Source organism: Thunnus thynnus, chromosome 15 (genome assembly GCF_963924715.1).
Source record: "Thunnus thynnus chromosome 15, fThuThy2.1, whole genome shotgun sequence".
NCBI classification, from domain to species: Eukaryota; Metazoa; Chordata; class Actinopteri; order Scombriformes; family Scombridae; genus Thunnus; species Thunnus thynnus.
This window is the reverse complement of record NC_089531.1, coordinates 10,205,412-10,230,291: the sequence shown is the minus strand read 5'-3', so window position 1 is coordinate 10,230,291 and position 24,880 is coordinate 10,205,412. Positions and strand designations below refer to the sequence as shown.

General features: G+C 41.8%; 2 protein-coding genes across 3 annotated transcripts; both read left to right on the top strand.

Moving 5' to 3' along the window:
* Window positions 1-701: 701 nt before the first annotated feature.
* LOC137198642 (claspin) lies at window positions 702-13,701 on the top strand. Its single transcript, XM_067612509.1, has 24 exons — window positions 702-959; window positions 1,751-1,868; window positions 2,298-2,725; window positions 3,118-3,270; window positions 3,411-3,464; window positions 3,773-3,845; window positions 4,062-4,164; window positions 4,398-5,020; window positions 5,113-5,301; window positions 5,398-5,561; window positions 5,660-5,856; window positions 6,105-6,157; window positions 6,292-6,485; window positions 6,570-7,119; window positions 7,472-7,505; window positions 7,682-7,769; window positions 7,866-8,023; window positions 8,181-8,342; window positions 8,607-8,728; window positions 9,277-9,410; window positions 9,536-9,656; window positions 10,586-10,665; window positions 11,302-11,466; window positions 13,100-13,701. Exons 1-24 carry the CDS (start codon window positions 933-935, stop codon window positions 13,223-13,225), a joined length of 4,116 nt encoding a protein of 1,371 aa, XP_067468610.1. The 5' UTR covers window positions 702-932; the 3' UTR covers window positions 13,226-13,701.
* A 6,637-nt stretch (window positions 13,702-20,338) lies between these two features.
* On the top strand, window positions 20,339-24,218 carry LOC137198641 (UPF0500 protein C1orf216 homolog). 2 transcript variants are annotated; one of them, XM_067612508.1, is made up of 2 exons: window positions 20,339-20,488; window positions 22,526-24,218. In XM_067612508.1, exon 2 carries the CDS (start codon window positions 22,545-22,547, stop codon window positions 23,646-23,648), a length of 1,104 nt encoding a protein of 367 aa, XP_067468609.1. In that variant the 5' UTR covers window positions 20,339-20,488; window positions 22,526-22,544; the 3' UTR covers window positions 23,649-24,218. The 2 variants fall into 2 exon arrangements, with proteins under 2 accessions (XP_067468609.1, XP_067468607.1); XM_067612506.1 differs by lacking the exon at window positions 20,339-20,488 and adding an exon at window positions 20,499-20,644.
* Window positions 24,219-24,880: the final 662 nt, after the last annotated feature.

Below are 24,880 nucleotides of genomic sequence, written 5' to 3'. Positions count from 1 at the left end.
AGATAAACTTTTAAATGCATTTTTGCACAAAATGACTGTGGACACACTGTGGATCACTTAGATTGAAAAAACATTTGAAGGGGATCTTTTAATAGCCAGTATGAACAGGAGGAATGATTACAGTGAGGAAAACCTCTTTCAGGGCACCTGACTGTTGTTTTAAAACAGACTGGAAAAATTATGAACTTATCCTTTAACTTTAATTTACCTTTAAACCGGGTCTTACCATGAGGTAAATTTTAACAGCCTCCTTGCAGATGTGTTTTGTAGTTTTAACACTAACTAGTTCACCCTGCAATGAACTTTTTGTTAATATTTTAGATCAAAAACAGATAATAAAAATGACCCTGAATAGTATGTAAGGGTTAATTTTACCTTTTTTCATTGAAATACTTGACTTCAATGTTTCAGTGTGACACTTTCTGTTTACACATTTCTTTATTCAAGTATATCTGCACTTATAGCATGTACTTGAATTGAACTTTCTTTCTTTCTTTCTTTCTTTCTTTCTTTCGTTCTTTCTTTCGTTCTTTCTTTCTTTCAAGGAATTCCCTCAGCCCCGCCCGCCCGAACAGTCCCGGTGCTTAAAATATGCTCTTTTTAGGTAGTGACGTCAAACGGGCGGATACAAAACTACCCAGCTGACCAATAGGAAAGCGAGAACAGTGCGATTGACACCTCGATGACGAAAGACGGCGGCCCAGCTGTCACGGCGCGCGAAAGATCAAAATTTCTATTCGGTGTGTGGAACAGGCGGGAGGACGAGAGGCAGCCGAGCTAAACGCGGTCTAAATGCGCTCTAAACGACTAAAATAGCCTTTTGCCACGCAGACATTGACTCTTGGACGTCTGTTGTGGCTGCTACGATTTGACGAGACGTTGTCTTCACCGGTTTCTTTTGCAAAAGACCGTAAACTAGACGGCGGAAAAAAATGAGCCTCGTCCTCGCTCAACAACAGGTGAGGAAATGCTCTCGGCGGCAGCTAGTTTGGACATTCATCCACTATGAATGTGTCCCCGTTAGTTAGAAGTTATAAGAACAAACCGGCAATATCGTGAAAGTATTATAATATGAAGACATTTGCTAATTACAGATATTGTTAGCGTTAGCCGGTTAGCTCGCTCGCTAGGTTTTGTTTAGTCGGCTGAGATGGTAGTTACAGATTTGGCCTGCTCTCATCGAGTAAAGGCGTTTTACTTTATCGTTGTTAAATGTCATACAGTATATAAATATATTTCCAAGATAACCTCTATGGGACAGCCGCTGAGTCTCTGAAATAGTCTATTTTGTGCTGTTTAATGAATGCCTCATGCAACCGGAGGAAGCCATCGCTAGCTAACTTATGTGCTCATTGTTTGCTTTATTGCAAGGCGCCACTGATGTTCTTTAACAGCCATTTGGCTTCCCAAAGCCACACAACTGACCTCCATGTTTCATGTTAACTTTGCAAGGAAACATCAGTTTCCTAAATGCATTTTGACAAATACAGATACTTGCCATAACTTTTAAGCTACCACGTTATTCAGTAAGTTGGACAACTATCATTGATGCTGCTTTTGATATAACAGTAATAATAATGCTTATCACTTTTGTCAAATTGTACCTTTGCTAGATCAGACATTGCATTGAATGTGGAGAATATTTTCTTTCTAAACAAACATCTTAGTATCTTGTAGCCCCCACATATTTTGCCAAAAAAAAAAAAAATTGTATGGTGGTTGATTTCACTTTTTTTGTTGTTGTACCCAGGCTGAGGGGCTCCCAGCTGTGGCCCAGACAGCAACAGAGAGTGACTCTGACAGCGGGATGGGCTCTCCAGCAGAGGAGATGGTGGCAGAGACAACTAACAATAGAGATGAGTGTGCAGGTGAAGTAACACAACAATAGAAGATGATCCAACCTGAGACAAGACAGGAGCCTCTCTGGCTGTGTGAAATGAGTCTGTCTGCAAAATTCAAGTACATTTACATTATGCAGTTGAGGCTTTTTATAGACACAAAGCTCACAATAAGTGCAACAGTCAGATCAATATTTCAATTGCAATCCATGATATACAAAAAGAAGTGCTACAGTAGATAAAAGTTTCTCAAGCACTTTACTGCATGTACAGATAACTGATATGTTTTGCTTCAAGATAATTGTTTAATCATTAACAACAGATAAACAATCTTTTGCTTATGTTATATGTTCATGCAGGGTTTTTTTCCAAGTGGTACACTGCATCAAGAAAGTCTCAAGTTCTTTAGTATGACCATTGTGCTATTTGACCGTTACTAAATGTTTATTTTGTTTCCAGATTCTGATGACGATGAAGACATCACAGCTCACAGAAAACCTCGCCGTAATGCCATCAGAGACAGCGACAGCGAGGAGGAGGATGAGGAGGCAGCTGCAGACAACAGCGTACACATGGCTGAAGCGCTGGTGTTGTCTGCTTCCAGTGGAGAGGAGATGGAGACCGGAGAGGTGGAAGAGAAGGATGAGATGAAAAAGAAAAGGGCGCAGAAGAGCAAGAGAATAACCCGCGCTCCCGTCGACAGCGAAGACAGTGAGCCCGAGCGAGAGAAATGCGAAGAAGTGGAGGAGGATGTGAAGACGGAAGTAAAATCAATGAAAGATCGGAAGAAGAGGGAGAAGAGCCAGAGGCATCGGGAGAAAAAGGAGAAGCATAGCAAAGCAGTGGAAAAACTGAAGAAGAAAGAGAGATTCTCTGAAGTGAATGAGGTGAGTGCAGCTTGTTCTTTTGTCAATAATAATAATTTTTCTTCCTCTTGTGCCTCTGACGTCTTTGTATACAGTGTTAAAGTACATCAAGGTTCCTAGTCTAGTCTGAAAATGTGTTGAAAAGAATTTGGTCATTTCTGTGCCTTCATAGGTTTGAAAAAGGGATAAAATTGGATATACAGTTATGGATATGGTAGTGTTTGTGGGGCCAAGATCTGTTTAAATCAAGGAATTAAAATATAGCAATTTGTAAAGAAAAATATGCAGAAATCTTGTACGTGTATGTCAAATGTTAAACAAAGCAAAGGCAGAATTGAGTGCGTTTTGTAGAACAGACTTGACTCCTTGAGATATGGATTATATTGTATAATAAAAGACCGATTTCTACCCAGGATGCACCTCTTCCTCGGGCTCTGAACGACAGTGGATGCCTGCTGGGTGACACAGAACTCTTTGACACTGGTCTGGATGAGGAGGAGGACGAAGAAGAAGAGTCTCTGGATGCCATCCGAGCCGCAGTCAAGCATAAGATGAAAAAACATAACGTACGAATACAATAACTATTTATAATTGGTGTTTTTCATGAGATATATTATTGCTTTTGATTTAAAGTTATGATTATAGTTAGTGGTATTGGTGTGCTATCAAATGTGCTTTGTGTGATCAGTTTGAAATTTTGGTGCAGGAACCTTACCTGGATGAGGAAGATGAAGAGGCACCAGAAAAACCCCAGCGTGTGGTAGGCAATGCAAAATGCTAAAAAAAAAAATGCTAAAATTAAAGGTGCAGTGTGTAGAATTTAGTGGCATCTAGCGGAACGGACTATAATGGAATATAATATTCATAAATATGTTTTAATTAGTATCACCTGAAAACAAGAATAATGTTTTCGTTAGCTTAGAACGAGCCCTTTATATCTACATAAGGAGCGGGGTGTCTTCCACAGAGCCCACCACTGCTATATGCCACTAAATCCTGAACACTGCACCATTAAAACCAATACTTACCAAAAGAGTTTCTCATTTACAACTTGTGTGGTGTTTTCAGGAGAGGAAAGCTGCACGTGCCAGCAAAGAGGCAATGAAGCAACTCCACAGTGAGTCTCAGAGGCTGATCAGAGGTCAGTTTACAAGACATTTTTTTATTTATCAATGGAATGTGTTTACTGTTTTGGTGGGTTTTTTTTCTCTGCTAACTGCTGCTTTTTTGGCGCTGCCACCTGAACCTCAAGATGATTTGGTGTTTTGGATCACACTTTGAAATGTGTGCTTCGTATTTTAAAAGGCTTCCATGTTAGTGAGACTACATCTTTGACATGTTCCTCTGTCTTTTGTAGAGTCTACACTTGGTCTGCCCTACCACATTCCTGAGCCGAAGACCATCAACCAGTTCTTTAAGAAGAGAGCCAGGCCAGAGGGTCCTGCCATGGCACTGCTGAAGTAAATACAAAAATAAACATTCAACACATGGGTCCGGTTAGCAGGCAGCTACATATGCTGATGGATTCCAAAAATCACTCTCTATTTTCACTATTTTTCCAGACTAATCTTATTTTAGGATCGACTGGTTGCCTTTCTAGTTTTACATTTACGGTCATGCAATCAAACTTAATCAAAAGATTTGAGGTTGCCACAGTAACCTCCACTAATTAATGATCTAACTTGCCCTTCAGGTCTACAAAGTATTCAGCCATGATGTTGGAGACACTTCCAGCTCCACCTCCACCTCCTGCAAACCCTCCCAGTGAGCCCCAGCAGCCATCCACAGAGACAGAGCAGGAGTCTCCTACCTCTCTGGATCTCTCATCCACTCAGATCCAGCCCTTACACCAGCCTGCCGCCACCTCGTCCCCGCAGCAGGAGAGCCTGAGTCAAGACAGGGAAGCCACTGAGAGCCCAGACCCCGACCAAGAATCTGGCCCGATGCTTTACCTCTCTGAGAGTCTGCAAGAGTCGGTCCCAACAGACGCTGTGGTGACTTCTGCTTCTGGCTCTGGCTCTGGAGAAGAAGAAGAAGCCCCCGCAGCCTCTATAGAACAAAGCCAGACCGCAGCCGTGTCTGATTCTGAAGCCCAGCAAGAAGAGGCTGGATCTGGGGCTTCGGTCGAGCCTCCAGCCCCTCAGTGTGGGAGCGCTGATCCAGCTGCAGCAGAGCCCTCAGCGCAGCAACCCACCAAACCCAAGAAAGACAAATTAACCAGACTAAAGGAGCTCGGACTGGACCCCCCACCTGTCGCCAAATTGTGCGCTGATGACGGAGCTTTTGTTGAGCTTGAACCTCCACCGCTCAACCCTGGTGAGTCATGATCCTTTTTTGGATTTCAAGTCTGATTAAACCCCGTTACTGTTACACTGAGATCTGGTTTTCCCCCTCTCTTCTTCAATAAGGTGTGGAGGCCCTGAAGGAGCGTTACCTTCGTCACGTCCAGGCACCCGCTCGTCCCCAAGGAGAGCGTACGATGCAGCTCAGCATCGTACGCAAAGACAGCACCCCGTCCGGCCAGGAAGAGTTGCTCACCGAGTCCGTCACCGTGACCGTTAAAGAGGGGGCAGAGGAACCCGTGGTCGCCAAACCTGGTACGGATATATGCATGACAAGCACATACAGGACAGGGTTTTTCCTCTGGTCATGCAGTTTTGAGACTGACTAACATCCTCTTGTCCTCCGCGTAGGAGAGAAGCTGTTGACTCTGAAGCAACGACTGCAGCTCGCCATGGCCCAACGGAGAAAAGAGGATAGGGCACGCAAGGCCGAGCTGAATCGCCTAGACAATGAAGAGTGTGGAGAGGAAGAAGAGGAGGAGGAAGAAATGACAGATGAGTCTGACGAAGAAGAGGTAACAGGACTATCAAATTACTTTATACACATTTTTGCTTTTGTCCCTTTTTCTATTTTCATCATCTCTGTTCTTTTTTTTTTTTTTTTTTGTCCTAGGGTGTAGAAGACCTGTTGGGAGGCAATGATGGTGAAGATGAGGCAGAAGAGGAGGAGGAGGAGGAAGAAGGCAGTGTGGTCCAGAGTATCAGGAGCCCTTCTCCTGTGGCGCTGAACGGACCCTCGCCGACTCCTGACCTCGTTAACACAGATGGCTCGCTCATGCTGTTCCCTGGCAACTCCTGCTCTCGCACCGGGTAAGTGGGTTTGGAGTTTTAGGTCAAGTGTTTGTTTTTGTTTAAAATCTGCAAGACTTTTTGAAAATTGTAGCTTTTGCAAGTGAAAAAGAACATGCATTTAAAATATTTATTCATAGAACTGCCTTTATAAAATTACTACTTGGATGTCCTGTTTCTTTTTGATGATATTAGTGTTTTCATATTTGTTTTCTGTTTAAATATATAAAGCTTCAAATCCACTTTCCTCTTTTTTTTTTTTTTTTTAGTGATGGTGTAAGGAGGTCTGGTCCCTCTGGACAGGACAACAGTAATAAGATGGGTGAGTAATGTCCTACTTTTTACAGTCAATGCAGACTAATGTGTAGTTATCATTAGTTGCTATTAATTAGGGGGAAAAAACTTCCATTTAACATCTTTACTTTTCTTTCCTCCCTCTCTCATCCTCGTCTCTAGAAGAGGACGACTCTCTGTCCCTGGTGAAGGACAACAGCCACAACAGCAGCTTTGAGCTGGCGGGATCCATGATCACCTCCTACCAGCCCGTCAGTCATCAGCGCTCCACAGGAAGAGGCGTTTCCAGCTCCTCCATGTTCCGATCCCCTTCTCCCTGCCTCTTCAGGCCCAGCTTCCTCAGCTCTGCTTCCAAGGTGAGACAGAAAATTCATTTTTGTTATAAATTATACAGCTTTTTTACATGATGGTGGTTTTAATTTCATCTTTTTGTCCAACAGAGCTCAGGCAAACTGTCCGAGCCTTCTCTCTGCCTCCCTGTTGAGGACTCCCAAGACCTGTACGCACCTCCCTCCCCAGGCGCTGACTCGGGGCCCTTGGGTGGAGCGGCTCCCGGTCCCGGCCTTGGAGGAGACTCACAAGGTCGCTTCTCCCTAGAAGACGACACCCATTCCCAGTTACTTGACGCAGATGGCTTCCTTAACGTGGGGCCTCGCCCCGGTGCGCCTCGCTCCCACAAGAGACAGTTGATCCTGGACAGCTTGGATGAAAACGCCATGGACGCCAACATGGGGGAGCTTTTAGGGTTGTGCTCGGGTGTTTTTGGGACGGCGGAGAGTAGCTCGAGCGGAGGTGGACAGGTGGCAGGAGGCCTCGGGGCGACACAGGAAGATGAGCTGCTCGGGTTGTGCTCGGGGGCGTTTCCGCCCACGCAGGCTGACAAGGAGCAGACGGAAACTGAGAAGAGTAAAGAGGGAGAACAGGATGAAGATACTGACAATACGATGGACCAGCTGCTGGGACTGTGTTCAGGCAAATTTCCCAGTCAAGGTAAAGGAACATATGTGCCTTTTGTGTATTGATTTAAAAAAGGTTAAAATCAACTTCAGTTAACTAAATCTATGATGCAGACTGCTCTCAGTAAATCATATCGGACGATACATTTAATAAATTACTTACCTGATAAAGTTCTATTGTTAAGATGACTGTCCTGTGGCTCGACATCCCCCATGTTATGTTCTTTTTACGTTTTATGGTTTTGTTGCTATCAGTATGTACCTTGATTCCACATTTAGTCTTTTTTTTCTGTCTCATAATTTTAGATTTTCATGGTTTTAAAATGTTATGTTTTGCTTCCTGTAACACAATCTTTATGTTTGTCTTCTTTTGCCTCCAATTTTAGGTTCTGCTCATCCGGCTTCACCAGCACAAGACAGGTACAGTACAAATATCTGATCTGATCTTTAATCATTAACCATCTTCATCAATCATTTTGTTGACATAAAGCACTTATCTATCTGTAAAAGTTGATTACTCATTTGATAAAAGGATTAAGGGAATATTAATATTTGTGTAATATATAAGATTCTCAAAGTGATTTCTCTCTATAAAGTAAAACAAAACCAGAGGAAGAGGAGCAGGAGGAGGAAGAGGACTGTGAGTTCCGGCTTCTGTCAGATGTGGAAAGTCACAGTGAGGAGGTAAAAATATTTCCCACGCAAACACACAAACTCTCACTGTCTCTCTTTTATCATGTGGGCCAAGTGACAAAACGAGTCAATTTTGCCTTTTTATAGGAAAACGACGATGAGGATGGTGAGGAGGACGATAATGATGATGATGAGGAGGAGGATGAGGCGGATGCTGGTGAGGAAGAGGGGAACGATGAGGTGGAAGAGGAGGAGATGGAGGGTGTGTTCGCACCGCACCGGGTTAAGAAGAAGAAGAAGAAAATGTAAGTGAAGAATCAAATCAACCTTTATTGATACATGAGGAATCTTTCACGCTCATTTAATTAATGAGATAATTTGTCACGAGGAAGAAAAAGTGAGCAAAGCTACTGTTTGCATCATAAAGTGTTTTAAAAGTTGTTTCTCGCATTCTGTTCTCAGGCATTTGGCCGACTACTTAGAGTCGGAGGCTGAGCTGTCGGGCAGTGACGAAGGCAGCGAAGACGAAGACGATGATAGAGGCAGCGAGTACGAGGAAGAGGAGATCCTTGAAGAGCTTCCCTCTGACGAAGAGCTGGCAGACCAGGTCAACAAGATCCACATGTGAGTAACTGGCTGGTTTTACACCGTGTTGATCATCTTACTAATGAGGCTGTTCTCAACTGAAATAATTAGTTTATCAAATATATTTATTTATATCTTTTTGGCTAAAATGCATTAATGCAAGTACAGACTGAGCTTCTGTGGAAGAAAAGTTTAGGAAAAACCTTTAGTAGGAAGATACTAAAAGATGGATTGATTGTTTTTTTTTTTTTTTTTAAACTGAGAGATGAACGTTTTTAAAAATGTATTTATTGTTTTTTAAAGGAAGCAGATAATGGATGATGATAAGCGTCGTCTGAGGCTGTACCAGGAACGCTACCTGGCTGACGGTGACCTGCACTCTGACGGTCCGGGACGAGCTCGCCGCTTCCGCTGGAAAAACATGGGTACGTTTACAGGATGGGTAGTTGATACCTGTCGAATGCTGGTAATTAATGTTGAATTCAGAGCTGAAACTAACGATTATTTTCTCGATTGACCGATTAGTCATTTGGTCTAAAAAATGTTGATCCTCAAAGGTCTTTTTTTACATTTTCTCTTGAAAAATGACTCAACAGTTTATCAATTATCAAAATAGTTGGTGATTAATTAGCCATCGACTAATTGTTGCAGCTCTAATTGAATTTAGAATATTATTGGACTTTGACCAGTAGATGATGAAGTCATAACACTAAATGCTTTGAGTTTGTTTCTAGTGGGTCTGAATATAAATTATATAATATATTTTAATTAGCCAAGAACACCTGACTTTCTGAGCTACTGATCACAAGTTTCACATTTATTTTGTTACTATTATTTATTAAGATGTAAAGCAGATGTTTGAAGTCCGTTAAATATTCAATTTAGACTTTAGAAACTCAGTAAAGTGTCTTTTGAAGTTGCTCCCAAGAGCCATTTACTCATTTTAGAGCTTCATTTTGAATCTTTCCTCCAGACGACGGCTTCAACATGGACGGGACGGGAGCAGAGGGCGAGGGTGAGGAAGAGGAGGAAGACGGCGACGTGGACCTAGCTGAGGTCCAGAGGAGGAAGGAGAGACTGGAGAGAGAACAGTGGCTCAGAGAACAGGTAGCTTTATATCTCTGTGAATGTTTGTGTGTAATACTAGCTACTAACTAGCTAAATGTGTGTGCGTGCTTGGATCGTTATTTTATTTTATCTTCATTCCTTTCTCCGTGTCTCTTCTCACACAGTCTGAACAGAAAGCCAAGAAAGGGGAAGACTTGGATGCTGATGATGAGAAGATTGGAGATGAAGATAGTCAGTTTATGAAGCTGGCCAAGAAAGTGACTGCCAAGACTCTACAGAGGAAAGGTTGGTTTGATACGAGGCCTCACAAGAAGAATCCAATAACCCTTAAAAGCAACCGACCGTTGATATTGATTATCATAATAGCAAACACATTAAAACACAACCAGGTAAAAATGTAAAAAAAAATGGCTCAAAAAGGTGATTCCATAGTTTGATTTATGTGTTTCCAGTTAAAATCTTGGCAGGTTGAACAAGCTGAAGACAGGGAAACCCTTTTTTTATTTATTTTTACTACTGCTAGTAAACAGGATATAATCGAGGTCTTGTGATGAAAGTGTGATTTACACTTTCCAGATTTTTAGCCGAGAGAAATAGTCTAATCTTAGATGTTCCTGGGTTGATACGCTTTTTCATCCTCTTAACTCAGTCGAGAAGACTGTTGGTAACGTCACCTGATGTGCTCCAGCGCTCTGGAAAACGAAGCAGAGCCGCACACACACACACGCGCACATGCACAGATTGCACCAAAACACTGGCGTTTATCCCAGCTAAACCAAACCTGGCAAAGAAAACGCTGCCAATCCTCTTGTTTCAAAACGACTATTTGATTCCGAGTGTTGATTTCCCAATAGCTGTGGTATTCTTGTGTTCCCGGCAATACGAGATATGAATAAAACTGTGTGGCTGCATGTAACATTCATGAGTTTTTGTCACCGGGCTTTTCACCTCCTCAAATATAAATGACAAAGTGGCTCTACAATAGTACGTTAGGTAGAAAGGGCTTCATTATTTGTACGGCTGTAATGCTTTTTTAATGCTCTCTCTAGAAATAAATTATATGTTTAATAATAATTATACACAAACAAGTATCTAAATGAAGAAATGCAAGTATACCGTGTATATATATTAAAATCTGCTGTTTTATCAACATATCGAGAGAGTGGTTTATTGAAGAGTTTTCACTCAGACTAATTCACTATTCTCATCACCAGAGCTTCCTGTGGCACCACAACCAGAGAAGAAGACGTCAGCAGCTCTCAATCCCTTCCAGAGACCCTCGCAACCCTTACAGGTACGTCACTGTGAATATAGAGGGCGGAAAGTCTTCATTATTTCAAATAGTAAATCTCTATTTGTGTTGTTTTCATCACATAAATGCTACTACTAGAGAAGACTTTGCTTCATTGTAATCTTGAGTTTAGTTGCAGACAGTTTACAACAAAAGCTTTTGTATAAAGTTTTTGTTGTTTCACAAACTGGTGGCATCTGACTTTATGAAATAGCATAACTTCATCACTAGTCTGTTAACACCTAAAGCCTTTTTTTCTGGATCTTATGCTGAGAAAACATCTCGTTGTTTGAAGCCAAATATGTTTACTGGGGTCTGTTTGATTGCGTTTATCATTTGGAAACATCTTTACCAGCCAAATGCTGTAATTGAGAAGATCCAGAAGATCATTTATAAGTATAAAGCATCCAGTAGACTACATAGTGAGGCCAGCGGAGAAAAGAAATGTAGTTTTCTGTCTTGTCTCTTTATGTCTACTAAACAAAAATTATACCGACAAGAGTTCAAAATGTTGCAAAGCGGGAGATGTGATGTGAGTGGATGTCGGCCTTAAATATTTAACCAACAACGTTCATTACGTATTCTCTGTGATCCGTACAAGGTCAGTCTTAAGATTTATGTTTTATTGATGTCCTCCAGGTGAGAAGAGGGTCGCTCCTGAGTCAGCCTAAATCCGTCCTGCAGAAGTTGGCTTCCATCTCGGAGGGGAATCCTCTGGCGCCCAGAAACAGCCGCGGATTCCTGTTTCAAACGTTGTCTCCCGAGAAGGACAACAACTCGACCTCAGATGCTCCTCAGAAACAAGTGAGTGAAAGAAACGTCACTAAACGAACGCGTCGTGTCGCGTCGTCCTATTAATGCAGATATAAGAAGTGAAATATCTTAATAGCTGCACATAGATTAACGTTATACCCATTTGCGGTGACCTGCAAGTATGTACTTTCTCTGTAGAAGCTCAGATATATGATGCTGAAAATACTAGACTATCTAAAGGAGGCTAAAAGTTAATTACCTAAGTCTTGGTTTCAACTGCTCACACGAGGTATCGTTATTCTGTCCCTGTACAGTCGTCCAGCTCAGTAGACAGGGGAAAGAATTACGCGCTCCAGTGTACACAACGGAGAAATAAACGGGTGCAAAAGGCAACACAATTCAGTAGTATTAAGCAGTATAACACGAGTGAGTCAGTGAGTGGTCGTAAACTGCAGTGTTGCGTATAAGAATGTCCAAAACCCCACATCCTGTGTGAAAGCCCAGAAAAAGAAGTGTTGAAATCATACAAAGAAACCGATTTTCCAAAAAACCATTTTTACAACCAGAACAGCAAAACAATGTCAGACTGGCTGCAAAAAAAAAAAAAAAAAAAAAAAAAATTCTCAGAAGTACTAAAGTAGTATAATCTAAGTCTCTGGTATGTACTCGTGCGCTCAGTCAGTCCCAAAGGTATGTGTTTTCATGGTGATATTGCCAAAATACACACACACTGCAAAATGTTCAACTCTGGGTCATTAGGTTGTAACTCACACTGGCTAACCAGACGCTTTGTGATTAAATGGAAAACAGTTAACGAGCGTTCACCGGGAGAAGTCGGAGTAGTTGTGTATGTGTGTGTGTGCATCCGTAAGGTGCTGGATACAAAAATCAGCTAATATGCTATACAAGGAGTATGCAGACACTCAAAATCTCCCTTTTTTTAATTTTTATAAGCAACATTTCAGGGCTAGTTAAGTTAAATAAAAGGTAGCTTTGGTTTAGTGTTACTCTTAAATCACGTTCACCAGGGGGGTCGTTCTACCTGTCGGCCATAACGACTGTTTGCAATTAGTCGCTCACAGCAACAGCAACGTTGGACCCCACCACTGATCTATAAAATGCCGGTTTGGAGAGTATACTTAAAAAATTGATCTATTTAATAGAATAGACGATGCTTATGCTGAAACGGTAAGTGAATATTTGTTATCCACTTTTTTTTTTCCCCCTACTGATTAAAAAAGAGGTAAATTACTGGTCTGGACTTAACTCAGCTAGATTTCTCAACCCTGTCTGGTTGTGTCTCTTTGGCAAGACCTCACTGTTCTAAAATAAGCACAAAAACAAAATACTTTCCTAAGAGCTTGGAGAGACTTCTCAGTGTGTGATAGTCATGTGAGAGTGATGGGTGAAGTTATATACACACACACACACGTCTTCTACATTTATGACACTAGGTGGAGCCAAAGCCCACACTGCTCACGTTAGATCCAGACAGATGTTGTGCTACTAGATGTTTTTAACACCTGTCATCAACATGTTTAGCAGCGAGAATGAGGCTAAAACTAACTATGCCACAAAAATATTCACCCATTTATTCATTCAGCACTTTATTATTTCAGTGTTTGTTGACGTTTTGTTTAATTACAAGTGTTGATAAAAGACTTTGGATGTGCTTGATCCTCAGACGATGAAGAAGAGGGGGCAGGTGGCGGCTGTGAACCCTGCAGCTAAGAGGGTCTGCAGGGAGAACAAACCTGCCGGACAGACGAAAGGCCCCCAGAGAAGCATTTTCAACTTCCTGGACCACTGAGGTCACGATTACATTACAACTGAATGATGATAATCACCAGCAGGCTGGGAGGCCGAATGTTGTTCACCAGCAGCTCCAGCAGCTGATTGAGGCCTGAATTTAACATCAACGTCCAGTTTTTCAATCTCCATTTAAGACTTTAAAAATGAAGGAGGTTGCCAGGATGCCTTGTAGACGACTTCATACGTACAAATACAGATGGGCGTGTTTGTTTACGATGCAAACTAATGAGCACAATCTGATGTTTTACTTGAACTTTTTTCCTAACACACACTTGCTGTCCACTAGTTAAATCCATCGTGCCATCAGAGGCGATCATCCGTCACATCATTACTTGACTTTATTTGGACTGCTTTTCCTTTATGTCCATTTAAAAATGTTTTATCATGTAAATAGGATTGAGTTGGTTTTAAATTGATAGGGATTTTTTTATGTATTTGTTTTACATTGTAAATAAAAGTGTATTTTAAGACATCGCTCTAATTGGTTTTTTGTCTCTATCAGCAGGACTGGATGCAAAGTTGCCTGTTTTTAGTAGTAGATTAATGTGCAACAGGTATAATGTGTATTCTTGGTGGATGAATGAATACAGTTTGCAGTATCAAGGGTCACTGTTGTATCATACCTGGATTTGTTGAGCTCAGTCTTATCAAATCTTTGTTTTTATCCTTTTTATTAGCAAAAACAACTACAAAACATCGAGGTAGCAATTTAGCTAAATAGCAAATATGTAATAGAGCAGAATAACTTTAATGTTAGAATATATTAAGTATGTGAGTGTCGATCTTGGAGTTTAAGTTTTTAAATACTAAGTAACTTAATGTTTTTAAAAGCTGAACCTGGATAGCCAGTAGAAAGGTTTCCAATTTGATGAACAGATGACTACAACTGAATTCAGATTCAATGAAAGGCTGTTGAACCTCAACAAAGCTCCCCGACGCCATTTTCATTGCACCTTCAGCATCAGAGCAATTGATTTTATGAGCACTTTCATCTACATAAACATGAAAAGGGCAATGATTTTTGTTGAGGGAGTGTTTTTTGTTTTTTTGTTTTTTTTTTTTAATCATTTTTGCCTCTGCATGCTATACATGGATTTCAATTACATTGCACACAAGAAAGGAGGCTGTCCGAGGAGATGAAGCTCGGAGATCAGTTTGAAAGTTAGATGCACAATATCATTATCATTTGAGAGAAAAACCTTGGTAGTAATTGGAAATGCAACATGGTGTTGATGTATCATATTCAGTGTGTAGGGAGATTTGTGTCTGGACTAATAGAAGGGATACAGCTGTTAGAGATCAGTATTTTTATTATCTCTTTTGAGTTATTAGGGGTTTTCACTGAGTACAATACAAACAAAACTGTTCTATTTGTAAGGGCAGTTAGATTTCATGCAAAATACTTGTAAAGGTGAGTTTTTGGGGCAGATTAAGTGTAAGATTAGTCATGTTCAACATGTCCAGATGGAAGATGTTTGTTTGTTTAAATAAATTTGTATAGGAACGGGAACTCTGTACAGTCCAGTTTAAAAAATTTCCCGACTCGCCTTTATCCTTCCAGTTAGTTTGTTGTAGAAACTGCATTGGGGAAAAAAACTGGTAACATTTACTTCCTGTTCTGAACATTTTCTACTCCCAACGCAATAAACACCCTTCTACAAATATACACTGCCAGGCCTCCTGTAAATAAACACTATACTGTCTATCTTAGCGGATACACTTATTTCAGTAAAGTTTCCACTTGGGAGCAGAACTTTCCCTGCAGACATTGCTGAAATGTCACCACTTGCCTGGAAAGGGCAAACTTAATTCTTTATTCTTTATTTTGATCCCCATTAGCTTCTACAAAGTGGTCGCTAGTCAGCATGAACAACAATAAAACAAACATAGAGATCAGAAAATAACTCTAAAAAGGTAGACGATACAAACTTCCAATAAAAAGAAAAACTAAATTGTCGAGATGGAAACAAAAAGGGAAAAAAAACTAATAAAAAAGGTTTTAAAGCCACAACTGAAAGCAACATGTAAGTGTCTTTTACAAAAACTGCACACTCAAAAGGCCACTGGAAACCAGTAAACCCATTTTGTGATTAAAACACAAGTGGAGAAACAGAATATAACTGATGTTTTGTTCCTGGTTGTTCATGAAAAAACAATTTTGGCAAAGTGATTTAGGTTTTGACAGAGCTGAAAGCTTTTAAACAAGTTAATCCATATCATGTATGAATATCCAATCATCTAGCAGACTCCACTTCTCCGACCATCCTTCGCTGAAACTCTTTTAGGGACTCTTTACTCTTTCTTTCACTTTTTCTTCCTGGTTTAAAGCGTAATTGCATTTAGGAGACTAATGATTTGGTAAGTGGCTAATAATAGGCCGGCATTAAAGGGAGGGTCTTCTAACGAGCCCTTTCATCTCTCTCCATCTCATTAGTAGCCACGGTGATTAAGAGGAGGTCCCGGGGTTAGGATGGGCACAGGGGGCCCTATTACACATCATTAGGGGCCAATGCCAGGAGGGTCTGGAATGAACCCCATGGTGGGCCCCGCCTATAGTGAGCTGCTGTACCTGCAGGCAGGCGGGCTTAATCCTAGTGTTGTTTATTCAATTATTGCATTTTTAGCATTGTCAAAAAGGTTTTCACCTGTTTTGTTTTTTTTTTTTCTGAGAGTCAAAAGTCTCAGAAACATCACTGGATTCTGTGAATGAATGAATAATTTGATAGAGTTTGGTGCGGAACTGCCTCTATCATTATTTTTGAGTCATTACTATGCAATTAATCGAGATAAAGACTCGATTCCGAATCCTAAGGGTCTGTTTGCGGGGTCAAGAAATCAAATTTAATTAGATTTTAATAGGAATAACGACTGTGGATGTTAGGAGAGTAATTTAGCTTTTGCTTTTTATCCCTTAATTCTTTTTCCCTGTCTTCTCTAAGCATCAACACCGTATGCGCTTCTCCAAACTGAATTTCACAACTTTGTTTAACCCCCCGAGAGGGAATTACGAGGTCAGCGCAGTAAACCCAAAAAAAACCCCCTGAACTCCCAATTCACTCCACACTTGAAAGAGGAGGAAGGTTACATGTTTTGGCACCGAGGCCCCGGCTTCTAAATATCTAGAGGACACGGATCTAGTTTTATTCAGATTATGAGGAGGAGAGAGGGCAGAGGGTGGAATAATTGAAGAGAAACATGAGCTGTAGCACCCAAGGGTGTGTTGCTGTGTTTGTCTGCGTGCCGTGACGTATGCACTTGTATGTGTGTGTCTACTCACATCTACGCTTAAAATAAAAGTGTATAATTATTGTGCAAAGCGACCCCGTGCTGGATTACTGTTTCAATTTAGCACGTCTTGACCGATTTGGCTGATTTTTTAAGAGTGCTGGCTGTGAGCTCCGGGTGCAGAAGGGCTCTCTTTACAGTCTATGTGCATCTCAGCACCGGGGATCTGACAGTGAGGCCCATGGGTGCTGGCCGCCTTCGGCCACTGTCACAGTCGAGACTGGTGCTGGAGCAGATGTGGAGCTGAACTGAGGGAAGTGGGTCATGGCGCTGCAGGCTGTGTACAATTCAAACAAGGTCTTATTATGCACAAGGTAAGTCATGCTCCTTTTTTTACTCTTTCCGTGTGTGTGTGTGTGCGTGAGTGTGTGTGAGTGTGCGTGAAAGGCGAGAGGGTGGTTAGTGTTAACATTACAATAATCTTTCTTCCCTCAGGAGGCCTCGCAGACGACCCTCAACCCTCCGAGTTCAGTCTATCTCTCTTTCTATCAGTGTCCTCTGTAGTTGTCTTTTGTAACTTGGGTTTTTCTTTTTCTTTTTTTTTCAGAGAGAGAGAGAGAGAGAGATGGAGGGAGAGATGATTTTGCGTGTGACGAGGCCTTGGGCGGACGGCTGTGTTTGATGTATTTTTTATGTGCTTAGGCTACTGGTGAACGATGGGGAGGAGGTGGGGGGGGGGAGGGAGGAGAGGGAGAGAGGGAGGACGCCTGGAGCTGATGCACTTGAATGGGGATGTTGTTGAAGGAGAAAAAGGGAGGGGGGAGGGAGGGAGGAGGAAGAAGAGCAGAAGGATAGGGCTAGAAGTGTGTGTGTGTGTGTGTGTGTGTGTATGTTTGTGTGTGTGCGTGGAGAAGAGAAGAAGAGGGGGGGGACATGAGTTTTTCTGCCGCCAGCGACGACATGTCAGGGGGATGAGAGCAGGGAGGAGAGAGACAGTGAACACTTGTTAAGTCTGTCTGATGTAGCCTCTCTATACCGCACACACACACACACCTCTAGAAAACACTTGCACACACACACACACACACACACTCATAGACAACTGCTGTGCCATTAGATCTGAGATTGACAATCATAAAAGCAGTCAGTCACCAGTTTGGAGAAATATCACGCTGCAACAAATCCTGCAGTCCTCCCTTTGCAAGGACTGGAAACATGATGTTGCCTTTCAGTGTTGCATTGTGGGTAACATTTTGAATGCCGTAAACACACCTGAGATGGTAGATAACTTATAATATCATGATGAGATTTTTAAAAAATCCATCCTCCGACACTCTTTTAGGCTTATACTGTACAGCTTGATGATGATGATGTGTTCACTGCCTACCAGAAAGTGTTGGCATTTTCTGCACTGATTTGCCTTTTCTACTTCAAATTCACTTGGTTGGTTTGCCTGCATTTCCCAGAGTGCCTTTCTGCAACCACCACAGGATGAGCATGACCTTGCTCGCTGCCATTAGTGAGGAGAAGGTGGAGACAGAGAGACAAAAATAGCAACAGCCTTGTAAAAGCAACACATCATGTTTATTTTTAGTAAATGAAAGTGAGTTTTGTCTCTAAGCTCGATAACCTTTAACTTTTTTTTTGCTATGGTTGATTTTTTACTATTAATGAGTCTAGCTAGAAGCCCTTTAGGGAGTTTAATTAACATAATCTCAACTCAAGGTCCAGCTAACTAGCTTTCTGCCGAGTTGAGATTCTTGTGTCAACTTCGGTTTCAAAGGTCATGAATGAATTGTCAAAATCAAAATCTGTTTATTTATGATGATTAAGAAAGCAAAGAAAGACAAATCCAACTATCAAACTCTGTGTAAACACTGTGTAGAGTTGAGCTGGGTGGTCTCGAAAAAGTTTTGTTTATATTTTTCAAATCATATTTATTCATTTAGATTTTCTTCACTGTAATTAAGTTCTGGTGAAGAGATGCTGAATCCTTTAATTATGTATTTACTGGCCTAAAGTTGTCCAATTATAAATATGTATATATGTTGAGTTTAAAAATACTGGAATTGGCCAATAAAATATCTACGCAGTGTAAGTGTTTAAATAGCAGGATGTAAACTCCTCCACAGGTTGCTAAAACCTGCTTTACTCTAATTGATTGATTGATCATTTTAAACATTTAAATATTTATGAATACATTGTCTTTGTGTGTAGAGTGGAGGAGCTACAACTGAATTTCATTGTGCAATCCTGCATTGTATAATGATAATTAAAATGAACCTTGAACCTTATTCCTAGAAAAATACTCGTGACCTCAGTGATCTCAAGAGTTGCATCATGACTTCATGGATTTCAACCTAATATGAACTAGTTTAACCCACTTTTGGTTATTTTACCTTCAAATCACCATTTTTAAAACATTATATTTATTGTTTATTGCTTTAAATACACACATAGGTACAAAAAGTAAAAAGAAGTACACCCCAACACCCCAGAACATGAAGAACAAACTGCTTCTCAGACACACAAAAAAATTGTTTTGTACATCTGTAATCCCTGAAAAGACAAAAAAACACATTTCTAAAGTGAAAATAGATCATCAAATAACACCTCATTGTCAGTTATCAATATAGTAAAATGTGCCACCTGCCACCGGAGGCTCAGTATTCAAGTTAAGCCCCGCAGTGGGAATCAGGCATAAATCATCACCGTCATAAATCTACTGGGCTTCATGACAGGCGACACCATCTTTAGCCCTGACCTAACTTTATTTTTAAACTGCCTTCAAATCCCGAGAAAAGAGCAGATACTTGCATCCGCATTGTATCTGCTTACAGGCTAAACTGCTGTGGCTCGATAGGCAGCGTCACCGTAATGCCACAGCCTGCTCAGTAGTCCAGCTGTCATCCTTACTTATTGAGTTTCTGAATAGTTATATCAGAACTTTGCTCATCTTTTCTCTGACCTAGTCCACCATGGAAACATCCTAGCATCCTATCCTCACCAAAACTACAGTGGCCCAACTGGCTTGATAGACAACTTAACGTCCACTCAGTCGTCCAGCTGTCATCCTTACTTATGTAGCTCACAAATAATTCATATAAGTACTTTTCACTTCACTTTTTGTCTGACCTGGTCCACCGTTAAAGCATTCTTGCATCCTATCCTCACCAAAACTACAGCGGCTGACCCAACTGGCTTCATCTGAATGCCATAGCCTGCTTCACATCAAGGTTTACATCAAGGTGAATTCATCCCTCCTCCTCCTCTTCCTCTTCTTGATCATCTATCAGGTCCATACACTTCTTCACAAAAGTAATAAATGGTCCCCAAACCTTTTTCAAACATATCTTGTATTTTTCTCTAATGGAAGACTTCCGCCTTTCCCACAGCAAGTCACCAAATTTAGCCTACTGGGATGTTTCCACTTTAAAGTCCTTGTTGTAATACAGAACCACTTAAAGTCTCAGTATGGTTATAAAACTCTTTCTGAGGTTTTTTTTTTTTTGCTGGAGGGCTGGAAGAACATTTCAAGACATCACTGTATAACCTTGTAATTTGGTTAACACTGTGCCATCATGTGGCTGTTGGAGTAGTGATAAATATATATATGTATATATATATATATATATATATATATATATATATATATATATATATATAGGGCTGTTGCTGTGCATTCAAAGCTTCATTACAGTAGCTAAAATAACAAAGGCATCATAGTAACATGACAGCCATTCATGTTCCCGCTATGAATTGTTTCAGCTCATTCTCTACGGTTTCCTCTTTTCCTCATAAGTCCCAACCCAGTTTAGGAAGTGTTATGACTCAACCAGCCATGTTTTTTTTTTTTTTCTTTTTTCCCAGAACCACTGTGGGAGTGAGGGGCTGAGTGGTGGAGGAGGAGGGGGGGGGGAGGAGAGAGGAAGATGAAGATAAACATCACATAGGAGGGTCGGAGGAGGAGGGGGAAAAAAATTGGGAGGGCGGTAGAGTCCAGCTTCTCCACCGAACAGCAAACCAGCGAAAAAAGGTAAGAATAAACCAGAACCTTTGCGAATAGATTCACACAGATCTCTGTCAGTCAGTTGACTTTTGCAACCGGCAAATAGGAAAGAACAGGAAGGGTCTGAGCTGAGGTTTTTTTTTTTACTGAGAAGGAATAGAGAGGAGACTGCACTGATATGGGGTGAGCGTTACATAACGCGCGACGGAGATGAAATATCTCTTTTCTCTGTGTTTTTTATCTAATTTAACCACGATTAGAACAAATGTCGCTTCTTTTTTCGTCGTTTGCTGTAGGTGACATAGGGTGTTTGTTTGTTTTTTTTTTATAACCTTTAGTGAATTATATTCATCACTAAGCCGTAAAGATGCAGCCATTGAGCGCCATTGGTCGCCTTTTATATATTTTCTGTCGTCGTCCGACCATAAACAGGCATCCGCTTTTAAATATTACACATATCCACCCTGCAGCTGGACTGTTCCGGTATTATTTTTATCTTTTTTTTCATCGCATTAAAGGCATATTTGGCGTATTTGACGTTGTTGCATGGAGAAAATACCTTTATACTAAACAGAAATCATCCCTAAGCATGCTTTTAAGACAATATCGATCATTTCACGTGTTAATATTCAGCTCTGGAGCTATAAATATGTCGATGTCAACATGGATGTTCAGTTGTTTTTTTTTTTTGTTTTTTTTTTTGCTGTCATCGTCGAGCATCCAGAATGCGCGCCCCCGAGAGAGAGAGACACGGTCGCTGTCCTTCAGCACCACGTGAGCGCGCGTGCATATATGGGGAGGAGAGGAGAGGAGAGGAGAGAGGGGGGATTGATTGACAGCAGCCTGAAGTCAGGATTAGAGAAATTTCCATTCTGAGGAGACATGTAAATATTTGATGCTAATAGAAGTGGAGTGCGCAGACCAGCCTGTAGTTATAGACATTATAAACAAGGAATTTGGTGCAGCCCAGGAGTGTGTGTGTGTGTGTGTGTGAATGTGTGTGTGTTTTGGGTGGGGTGAGAGGGTGAACTGGGTTTAATTTAGCCTCTTTTCTTGAGTTTTATTGTTGCTTTGGCTCATCTGTGTGTGTGTGTCCAATTGTTCTTATAATCCAGCACACAAATGACTAATTCTTTACATTTTTATTAACCGTTTTCCTGAGTGCATCAAAGCTTTTTAGACAAATTACTTGTGTTTTTCTGACTAATATGCAGCTACTGCTTTTGACTCATGTCTGTACACTAAATCAACTTGCAGAGAAAGGAAAAACCGCTCATGATATAATCACAGAGAACATTTAGTCACCTTTTTTTTTTATTCTGCTGTCAAAATCGCTTTATCGTCGCCTGATAATGCCGCAGATTGCCGCTCTTGTGCGATGAGGCCACTTTAAAGATCTATCTGAGAGTCCACTGCAGAACAGCTCTGAGTTAACAAGCAGTGTTTTGTCTGGAAAATCAAACTTGTGAGACAAACAACGGGAAAACACAGGATGTTGTCAAGAGGACGGTGTGGATTTGACAGCTCGTTACATCAAAACAAGGGGTTGCTGTTATCTCTCGGATGTTGGACTTTTCCACAGAAGACAATCTGTGGCGTTGCTTGTTTGGGTCGGGTGTCGTTGAAATCTTTCGATACTAACGCTGATATGACACCGTTACCAAAGCAAAACCTTACTTTAAAGATTATAAATATCCTTCTACAAGCCCTTTAATAAAAGCAAAACTTCTCAAATGTTAAGTGTTTTTTGAACACGCACAAAGACTTAAGATTTCCTTGATACCAAGAAATATGTTGAGGTTTGACACCCAGTTCCATTAAACGGATTACCAGTAAAGGCAACATGATGTTCACTGTCATGGATTATCGTTCTCAAGCAAGTTTCAAGTCTTTTCAAGTTGATTTTCATGTTGTATAGATATGAACTAAACCTTTTGGCTGCTTAGAAGGTTGTAAAAACACTGAACAACTTTAAGTCTGCTTTGGAATATGTTTGTCAGTAATAAGTAAGTAATTTGACCTTAAAGAGAGCTGTAATGTGTCTTTGTCTCCTTGTCATTTCAGTGAGTCTCAGTCGAGGTCCATGATGCTTCACCATCAGGACCAACCTCTGAACTCGGCCTACGGAGGCTCCGACAATGGCTCTTCCTCCTCGCTGCGAAACAGGAAGTGTGACAAAGACGGCAACTTCAACTTCCTGCCTGGCAAAGATGATGAAAACTTCTCCATGACGGGCAACAGCGGAGGGGGAGACGAAAACCGAAACCAGGTGCGTCCTCGTAATTTGGGCCCGTTGGGTCGCGACCCTCCGAACTCTTCCTCCTCGTCCCCCGGGTATCACAACACGGCGGTCGTGTCGCCCCGCTCCCGCCTGCCCTGCTGGAGAACCCTTGAGCCTCTGCCGGAAATCGAGAGCGGGGATGACGGGTACGGCCGAGTGCCCCCCGACGGAGCAGAGGAAAGGAGGATGGAGGAAGAGGAGGTAAGGATGATGATGATGATGAGCCAGAATGAGGAGAAGCAGAGAGAGAAAAGGGAGCTGCAGAACAGGAAAGGCAGCTCGGGTTCCAGAGGAAGAGAGAAAGACGAGGAAGAGGTGGAGCTGGAGGATAACGACGAATGGGGAGACAGCGACTCTGAGTCTGAGTTCAGCTACCGGTCCGGCAGCAGCATGCCCTCCCTCAACTTGGAGAGCGGAGGTGAAGGGATGCTCATGGGAGGCTGGGACCGCATCGGTGTCGGGGAACCCAAATCTAACCACCAGGAGAACGACGTGACCAGAAACAGCAACAGAGATCCGGCTGAAAGAAAGCAAAGCTGCAGCCGCAAGTCGCTGACAGGAAGCAACCTGGGAAATCTTCTGGAGGAAGGAGCGGAAGAGCAAGATGAAGATCAGTCGTCAGACTCAGACGGCGAGCTGCCAGAGCTGATGGACACCGTCTGGACGCTGCGGGACCGCGAGCGCTTCAAAGCTCAGGAGATGGAGAAACACCAGGTGCAGCTAACCATGTACCGCCGGCTGGCGCTGATCCGCTGGGTCCGCACCCTGCAGGGCCGCATCCAGGAGCAGCAGAACCGCCTGCAGTCCAGCTTCGACGTCATCCTCACACACAGGAAGGAACTACTGCGTATGGGCGCCGCCGTGGCCACCACCGCCGCGCCCGCCGCTGCTGTCGGACAGTCATAGAGAGAGAGAGAGAGAGAGGGGAGGCACTGGAACAGGAAGTGGTTAACAGAGAGGGAACTCAAACTGCATTTTTGCTCTGTTTGCTTCTATCCTGAAGACATTTTCCCCTGAACACAAGACAATCTCCAGTCATTCTGTCTGATGTTTTTGAGTTTTCACACTCATGTTGCTGATTGTAATGACAAAAAAACTTGTTTTTTTATTGATTTTCATTATGACGTCCTACCCAGATGATCAATAAATGTATCCAAGTCATCTTAAATCTTCCTCTATATCTACACCAAACCAAAATTTAAAACTTAGGATGTATTTTGGTCAAAACAATGAGATGCTTTGACACTATATGGTGGGATTAATATGTTGTTTATATGAAAAATGTTCAATGTGTGTATGCTGTGTTTGTTTGTCTTGACCTGTGAGTACCTGCCATGCCAAAAAAAAAAAAGTATTGGAAGATATCATGTAGACTTTAATAGTGTTATAGATGATTTATACCTGGAAATGATGAAGCTGTATATAGAGATAACTATGATAAATTAAAACAATAAATAAAAGTATCTTATATCTCAACATTTCGTGTGTTCCTCCTTTTTGTTTACACACCCATAAAACCCGATCTAATGAAATCTGACTTTTCGTTATCACATTTTTAAATAGATTAATCTGAGGGGAAGTAGACAGAGTTGGCTGATAATACCGCTTTAAGGGCCTAGAGCCTTCATTTCATTCCAGATCAGCATGTTGATTTCAAGGAGCAGGTTTATCAAAGCTCTCTCAGAGAAGATAGAAGCTAAGAAGGGGCAGTTTTTTTTTGTTTTTTTTTATCTTCTGTAGCTGTTCTTGCTGTATTCCAGCCCCTTGGGCGAATGACCTTTCAGCTAACAATTGCCTCTTTGTCAGCTGAACAAAGTTGGTTTGTATCGGCTCATCACACGGGGTTGGAGAGTGTGTGTTCTGCAGGGAGTGTGATAGCCGTGTGAGGCTCAAGCGTCAATCTTTATGGGCATAGCTGCTGCCTTCAGGCACTCCCGAGATCATCTCACCTCTTTCCGTGTGTGTGTGTATATATATATATATGTGTGTGTGTGTGTGTGTGTGTTCACAGAGATACCAGCCTCATTGCCACCCTATAATCTCCAGCTTTAGCGAGTTGTAGGGGGGGCCCCCGGGGAGCCTGTCAGTCTGCGCCCCGGGGCCCTGCATGTCCTATAAGGGCCCCGGTGAACAGACGC

Coding starts and splice junctions, on each gene's coding strand:
- LOC137198642 (XM_067612509.1), top strand. CDS start 933: ATGAGCCTCGTCCTCGCTCAACAACAG. Junction 5,021..5,112: donor ACCTCCACCGCTCAACCCTG/GTGAGTCATGAT, acceptor TTCTTCAATAAG/GTGTGGAGGCCCTGAAGGAG. Junction 5,857..6,104: donor AACTCCTGCTCTCGCACCGG/GTAAGTGGGTTT, acceptor TTTTTTTTTTAG/TGATGGTGTAAGGAGGTCTG.